This window comes from Pterocles gutturalis, unplaced genomic scaffold (assembly GCF_000699245.1).
Source record: "Pterocles gutturalis isolate BGI_N339 unplaced genomic scaffold, ASM69924v1 scaffold10294, whole genome shotgun sequence".
NCBI lineage: Eukaryota > Metazoa > Chordata > Aves > Pterocliformes > Pteroclidae > Pterocles > Pterocles gutturalis.
The window spans coordinates 61,228-69,624 of record NW_010133243.1 but is presented as its reverse complement, the minus strand read 5'-3'; the positions used below and the strand labels follow the sequence as shown (position 1 = coordinate 69,624).

The 8,397-nt window shown below is 33.5% G+C and overlaps 1 protein-coding gene across 1 annotated transcript; it reads left to right on the top strand.

Moving 5' to 3' along the window:
- Window positions 1-1,232: 1,232 nt before the first annotated feature.
- On the top strand, window positions 1,233-7,327 carry B4GALT6 (UDP-Gal:betaGlcNAc beta 1,4- galactosyltransferase, polypeptide 6; the record flags this gene model as incomplete). The annotated part of the gene is made up of 6 exons (XM_010081163.1): window positions 1,233-1,357; window positions 1,932-2,048; window positions 3,296-3,483; window positions 4,223-4,345; window positions 5,224-5,325; window positions 6,602-7,327. Coding segments are annotated over 6 exons (803 nt in total), but the record flags the coding sequence as incomplete, so codon positions are not given.
- Window positions 7,328-8,397: the final 1,070 nt, after the last annotated feature.

Below are 8,397 nucleotides of genomic sequence, written 5' to 3'. Positions count from 1 at the left end.
CCGAGCCAAGGGCTAACCCACCACACTATCATATTCCCTTTTTTTAAAGTTACCTCTTACATTTACAAGTAGTTCTGCATTTAATCATATACAAAACTAAAATAGTTCTTGTGGTATCTTCTGCCTTCTTCTGAAAACAATAGTATCCTCCAAAAATATCAGTCTTTCAAAAAAATCTAGATAGCTAGTCAATTTAGTGTTACAATATGAAAAAATCTTTTGGACACAAATAGGATCTTTTGGGTATGGGCACAGGGCAGAATCACAGAAGATGGGAATAATTTCGTTCGTTGACTTTACAATTCCAGCCCTCACCAAAAGACTTAACTATTTAGACAAAAAAAAAAAAAAAAAGTAGACTATTTTATGATGTCTGTCAGGTAGCTATTGTATGATTTTTGTTTGATGATCTAGCATAGCAGAGCTCAAGAACAGCTTGAGCTTCTGGTTAATGAATGTTACATTATTCTTCTCCCCAGGTTTTCTTGATTCCTTCTACTTCTGCTTTTGAGGGTAGAGTATTTGCTATGAATATTTGCTTCCAGTTTTGAAATTGATACACATGCATAAGCTAATGACAGACAACTTTTAGCTTTCAACTAAGTGTAAATATTTTCTCATAATAAGTACTAATCTGATTTTTTTTGCTGCCATATTGTGGTCTTTGTTCAATATCTTGCAGAATTCCACTCTAAACCATAGCCATTTGCGAATGCTTTCCCTGTTGGGCTAATTAGTTTTATCAGCGGTAATTCTCAAATCCAGCCACTCGCTATAGATTGGTTTGATGCAGACAGTGGTGAATTAACAGATGAAGGCTTTACATGAAATGTGTGTAATTATCTAGAATTTAAATTGAGGAATTTTGTTGAGTGTAATGATGATGCATTTTCTTTTTTTGTGGAAGTGCAGATGGGAAGACACCTGAAATTTGAGTATCAGTTCAGATGTGGAATTGTTAACAGTGGTACTTGAAGTGAAAGATTACTTAATTTTCTGGAGAAGATACAGAATTCAAATTACTTTGCTTGTTATTGAAGGAATGTTTATATTGGGAAATATTGAAATTCATTCTGTAAAAACTGAATATTAAGATGATAGTATAAGTTGTTTCTTTTCTATCTGTAGGTAGCGTAAATACAAATTTCTGATGGTATTTGTCTATAGTATACCTTGTAGTGTTAGATCTGTTGTCTTAATTGAAATTAATAAATTTTTTTTCCTCTATTTAGGAGGCCTTATTGATGTCAATATGAGTGAAATTAGTTTTGATGAAATTCAGCAACTTTTTTCAAAAGATTCAGACATTAAACCAGGAGGACACTGGAAACCAAAAGACTGTAAGCCACGATGGAAGGTGAGATGCTGCTTTTATTGTTTTTTGGAGGTGGTTTTTTTTGTTTGTTTGTTTTGTTTTGTTTTGTTTTGTTTTTTGTTGGTATATGACAATAGTTTACAATTGCAAGCCCTCAGCCTTTTAGTCTTATGTATTTTGTATAATATGTAGTGTGTTAGAGTATATATGTATTATGCTATCCGTGGTCGAGAAGAGACTAAAACTTGAAGAAAAACTTGCAATGGATTGTCGAGAACTTCTAAAGGTTTATTAACTAACTGTTGTTACTAACTACTGTCTTATATTCTATATGTCTGCAAACTTGTCCTATGTGTATATTGCTTAATGTATAATTAGAAGCAAGTGAACATGAAAGGAAAATCTTATTTATATTTTACTCAGATTTTTTTTTTTAATTTTTTGAGCAAAATTGCAACAGACTTTCCTAGTGGGAACAAGAACGTGAAACATCAAGCTATTTTAAATGCAAAAGTTGAAAAGCCCATGTAAGCCATGAGAGACTTGATTGTATTGAAAAATTAAAATTTTAAAATGCTAACATAATAGCTTAATATCTATATCTCATTTTTTGAAGGTGGCGATCCTTATTCCTTTTCGGAATCGCCATGAGCATCTTCCAATTTTTTTCCGTCATCTGATACCTATGTTGCAGAAACAGCGGCTGGAATTTGCCTTCTATGTTGTTGAACAGGTAACAGCATTTACTTGAAAAGTGACTCTTCAAGATTCTTTACTAAAAGGGATTTTATATTTTTAATATTTGGATGAATCCAGATTTAAAAAATTGTTACTCCGCTGTTCTAATTCTTTGAAGAAGAGGGAAAATTCAGCTCCATTCTGTGGTTCAAGCAGTGACCAGATACATGTTGCTTTTCTTTATGGGCTGATATTTTATAGGTCTTAACATGGCCTCTTTGAATCATTTGTCTTTAAGTTTTCAAGGAAAAAAAGAAATAAATTCTGCGTTGGAATTGGAAATGGTCATTTACAGAAGGCATTTACAACACATGCTCACTGAAATCCAGCTGAAGACAGTAGTATTAAAGTGTATCATGTCCAGTTAATATATGTGAAATATAGTGGAGGCATTAATGATATAAAATTGCCAACAGCTAGTACCTTGGCTAGGGGGTCTCTTTGGAAACAGAGGAATGGATATGGAGGAAAAAACAATTAAAAAAAAGTTGTTTGGGCAAGCCAGAATGAAAAAATTAAGTAGTTCAGATGTGTAGCTGTAGTAGATAGCTAGTTCCCTAAAGAAATTACAGGACTTTACATAACACAATATTTTCAGGTGACAAAGTGAAAAATTTGCAGAAACCAAAAAGATCCTCTGAACTGTAACTTTAAAAACCCATGTAGGATGCATTTGCTGTATCAAAAGGTTTTCTCTTGTTTGTTCAAAATGGACATGAGGAGATTTAGGTTGTACTGGAATTTAAAAACTAATTGAATCTGACTTTATTAAAGTTTCTAAGAAATTGGAAGCAAGTTCTAATATAAGGTTAGTTTAAATACGTAACCAAGTTGCAAGTGTTTTCACAGCATCAGAAGTTTTTCAATGGTTGACTGTTTTAACAAGAAACGAAACTTTGTTTCTTTCTTAGTTTATATCAGTATTTCTTAACTGGTACTATCATGCTGCATTAGTCCAAACCACCTGTTTTGATACGTCACTTACTAGTGCTATAAATTGCTAGTGCTATTAAGTTTTGTGTAAGAGGGGAGAACATTGAGACTTTTTAATTCACAAAATACAGTTGATGTAGTTGATGCTAACCAGAGCTATTGCTCTGCTTAGCTAGAGGAATAGCAGGCATCTTTGTCCAAGTTGGTTTGGTTTTTTTTTTTTAATGTTATAGAGGATGTATTTCTCATAGTATTGAAATTTTGTCTCTCCTTGGTTCTTGCAATGTTTCTTTTGTTTTCTGTTTGAAGACAGGTACACAACCTTTTAATCGTGCAATGCTCTTTAATGTTGGCTTCAAAGAGGCTATGAAGGATGCTGTCTGGGACTGCATAATATTTCATGATGTGGATCACTTACCTGAAAATGACCGAAATTATTATGGATGTGGAGAAATGCCACGCCATTTTGCAGCAAAGCTCGACAAATACATGTACATGTAAGTAATTAGCTTTAGCTAATTTAGCATTGTTTCTTAAAGACCCAGAAACATTCTTACAGTGTGTATGAATTTTGTGACAGTATATACAGTAGGTGAAACCAATAAAACAGCCTCCTACCATGATATTTATATAAATGAATATCTGGTTATTAAAAGGAAGATTTAAGTTTAGTGTCTACATTTGATATGTTGCTAATTTGAATATAGTATTTATAATTTTCAGTGCTGAACTTTTTGCAGTGAGGTTGATCTTACAAAAAAAAAAAGATGGCTATATGTCTCAAGGGGGAAAAACCTTGCTTATTAGAAAACTCTTCTGGCTTCATAAGCCTTTGTGGTGGCTGTTAACAAAGATAAGCAGATAATCTGCATCAAAATACTCCAGGAAAAATGTCTTAAATTGTATGTTTATGAGAAAATTATTTTTGCTGTGTACTGCTTTTTAAACAGATTTTCTTCCTGCTGCACCACTTTTATCTTGTATTCAGTCTCTATTGAAATTTGATGAATGTAGTGCGTCCTGCAGTTTTGTTACCTCCTTACCTTCTGCCATTTTACATTAATGGTGTTTCATTTCCTTTTCCTTTGTCTGATGACACTTCTAATCACTTCACATAAAGCTGTGGCTTATTGCTTGCTACACATGTTCTTCTTGGTTTTTTGGAAGATATTGTTCAGAGAGAGGGCTACCTACCCATGTTCAGTTAATAATACAGAATTTGTCTTTTGTTTTCAGTCTTCCGTACAATGAGTTCTTTGGTGGTGTGAGTGGACTGACAGTGGAACAATTCAAGAAGATCAATGGGTTTCCAAATGCCTTTTGGGGATGGGGTGGAGAAGATGATGATCTTTGGAACAGGTGAGTGTTCATTGCTCATCTCTTTGTCATTGTTCATTCACCCCTTGAGAGCAATTAGGTGTTTTTACTTTCAGTTGTTACCTTTTAAAATTTGTTCGAAATTAACAACTTCTAACATTTCTAAAGAGCTCACTTCAGAAATATCGGACTGTATAATTTGAAGGGATAAGTATGATGTTCTTTTTTCTTGGCCTGGGGAGAGTTAACAGGCTTTTAAGAGATACATCGTGTAACCAAGAACGGATAAAACAACAGGTAACAGTATGAAGCATATTTAGTCTTATTCCTTCTAGTCTTCTGTGCATTGCTTTTTAATTTTAATTTATGTCTCTCTTGCTGCTGGTGTTATGGAATACCATCCCACAGACATGTAGAGTAAGCGTGAGTTTAAGTATCTTTCCTATGGTAGGAGCAGTGTTTGAGAGAGAGGTTAATTTATGACTATATTGGTTGTCACAAATTGGGTGATGGACAACAATGTATCACTAACTGCTCACAGGGGAGAACTGTAAAGTGTTCTGGGAGAACTGTTGAAACTAAGTGTCTGAATGAGTTTATATATAAAGCGTTGCATTTTAAAGGAAGAGTTTGTATGTTTTTATTCTTTTTCCTAATTGTTTTTGTATTTTTATGCTATAGTGTTTAACAACAGAACAGAAAATGCTGAATATCAAATTATTATTTTTTCATACTTTATTGGTTTTGCCAGCTTTTTAAGTTGTTGGATTAGGAATGTTTTAGGTTTTTTAGGGAGAGAATGTCAGTGAAAACAAAGACTTAGCCTTAAAAGATTTGATGCTTATTTTTCACTTTTGCTGTAATTTGTAAAAACATCTTTTTAATACTCTTAATACAAATGTTTCTGTATTATACTGTAGGGTTCACTATGCTGGATACAACGTAACAAGACCAGAGGGAGATTTAGGGAAGTACAAATCCATTCCTCATCATCACAGGGGTGAAGTCCAGTTTTTAGGACGGTAAGAAAAACGGAACTGAGCTAAAAATGTAAAATTTTTTCTTACATACCTGCAAATCTTACACACATGCAAATAAACAGTCAGTACTTATCCGTGTTATTCCCTCTTTAGTGCTAAACTTTGTATTTTCTTAAACACATTATGTTTGGTGTTCATCTATTTCTTATTTAACCATGAGAGAGAGACTGAGTTTCTGTGTCAGAAGATATTATTGTCATAATCTCTGATGCAGAATGTTATTGTTCCTTAATAGTTTGGGCGTTAGTACTGGCAGAGTGCCATTAGTTGGTTCATTTGGATATTCTGCAAAAGGAAGCAGTACAGCTAAGTGAAATGACTCCTGCATGAAAAGAGACTTTAACACTCCTCAGGGACTGGTTTCTTGCATCATATTTCATTCTTTTCTGAGATACACGTCTTATCATTTCTGGCTTGCATTGACATGAACTTTTTCTTTCGGGGTTCCTTTTTTTTGCTACAGAGATGCAAAACACTTTACTGGCTAGTGGGTTTTGGCTGCTCTAGATTGGAATAGCAACCAGAATGCAGCAGATGAGCTGCACCTAAAAATTAGAATGTAAAATGCAAAATAAAAGGTTTATGGTGTGTAGTTTTGGATTATTAAAAATATTGCTCAATTCTGTTATCAATGGGTGTCTCTGGGAACATCTGTATTTTCTGCTTTTATCCATAATTTTTAAATAGACACGTACAGTAGACATGAGTAAATATGTGATACAAAACTAAAATGTATGTATCAGTAATCTAGGGGAGGGGGAGGAGGGGAAGAACTGGGGTTTTTTAATGATCTCAAATTTATATGTTTGCAAATGCAGGAGTCTCAAGGATGAAATGGAAACCAATTCAGACATTTCAATATATAATGATGAACAGTGAGGGTTCCTAAATCTTCTCCAAGTTCCATTGTTGAGTTTTATAGCAAAAGAACGTAAAAAGTTGAATGTTCTTTAAAAATCAGTTTACTTTGGAAACGTAAAAAGTACACATAATAAATGTCTTCTTTGTTATTTAGTCTTAATGTTAACTTGTATACGTGAACATAGAATCTAAGTGTATTAAAAAAACAGAAACAGACTTGTTTTTAAAGCTTAGGTAGGTAATTTGTTAATTTCAAAAGGCTGAGTGGTAGTTTCAGAATTTAGAGCGTATTTCAAAATGAAATTACTGTTACAGTATCATCTCTAACATGAATTGAATTGTTTTTTTTTTTTTTGCAAATCTTTCTCATGTTTTCTTCTTCCAACTCCCTCTGCAGATATAAACTTCTGAGGTATTCCAGAGAGCGTCAGTATATTGATGGGTTGAACAATTTAATATATACTCCTAAAATACTTGTCAGTAGATTGTATAAAAATATAACTGTTAATCTCATACCAGAACTTGCTCCAGTTAGAGACTATTGATGGAAGTGGAATGACAAGCTACCCTACAAGAATAAACTTTTAACACTGGAAGCTACTAATAGACACTGTAAAACAAAACCAAACCAAGAAACATCAGTTTAGGATTGATGATGTGTATTTGGGATGAGAAGTAAAGTGATTGTGTGTACCATACCTTTTGTTCTGAAAGAAAAGCCAGCAGCTACCACTCAGATGTTTACAGCATGAGACTACTGTTCAAGCCTTCATTCTTCGTATTCTTTATTTTTACCGTTCAAATAAACTGCAGAAAACAGACTTGTAGCTTCTCTGGAAGTAGGGACAGAGGGCTCTTCTTCCAGGAATTTTTTTTTTATACTAAACTGCCCCCCTACCTCCCATATTTAAATGAATGCATTTTGTTTCTTTTTAAAATGTGTTTTGTAAATATGTGATGTAAATTAATGTGTGTATATTGCTTTCAAATTGCTCAATATTTTATGCTTCAGTATGTGTTTGAGTGTGTTCTCGTTTGAAGTCTATAGGAATGTTTTTATTAGCATGAAAGAACAAGCGTAAAATGTAAGTATGCTTAAAAAAAGGTTATACCTTATGTGAAATGAAGGAAATATTAATTGTTGGCCAGCTATGACTGTAAACTGTTATACTAGTTTTGAGCTCTAGGCCTCCTGCATATCTATATAGAAGAATCAATTTCATAGATGAACTTGCTAGAAAGAAAGCTTTTAATTTTATTTATTACCAGAAAAATTGTATGATACCCTGCCTGTCATCTAAATCCTATTTATATGCATATTGCATGTTTATTATGGAAAATCTTGCAGTTATTGTGTATTATGATCTACAGGAACTCTAACTGTTTCCAAGTGTGCCACTAGTGTAAATGTCAGGGATTTTAATGCCTAAAACAATGTGTCTGGGTGCGTACAGTATTTCAGTATTGTTCTTTTTTTTTTTTTTTTTTTAAAATCCTAGTAAACAGCACTTTTATTCCTCCAAAATCAGAAGAGCCAAAAATGTGTCTTCATTGGAAGAATATTAAAGTTAGATTTTTAAGAAAATAATAAAACATAGTTCTAACGCAGTGTGGGATTTTCAGAACCATGGTGTTGGTCAAACTGTTCTGCTCATGACATAAGCAGAACGGAAGGCAGGCCAGTCCCAAGTGCTTTTTAAAATTCCACCCATAACATGAACCAATATAGCTATTTAAGGGCCTATCCTGGTAGAGTGCGGAGTGCTTCTATGATGCGCTTAGTATCCTCAAATCGATGACTTTCAATGAGATTGAGGTTGTGCAGTCCCACTGAGGATTGGTCCTGTCTGTTTCTCTCTTTTTGTGGTGTTACATGTATGAATAACTAGCCTCTTTCCTTGGCTTACAGTGAAAAACATATCTTCTTATTTTCTGTTTGCTTGTAATGTTATGCTACCTAAAAGTATGGCACTGCTAAGCGTTATTATCTTTTCCTAATATTTTTTTAAATCCCTTGTTAATACTAAGGAAAAGGACCAGATCATTTATTTTCTATGTTAAATGCAAAGATATTGACCAAGATATACTAAACTGTTTTGTTTGTCATAGTTACTCAACTCTTTAGGAACCAAAGACTGACTTCTGCTCCCATGAACAAGGGAAAGCAGTATATAATAAGGATTGTTTATCCAT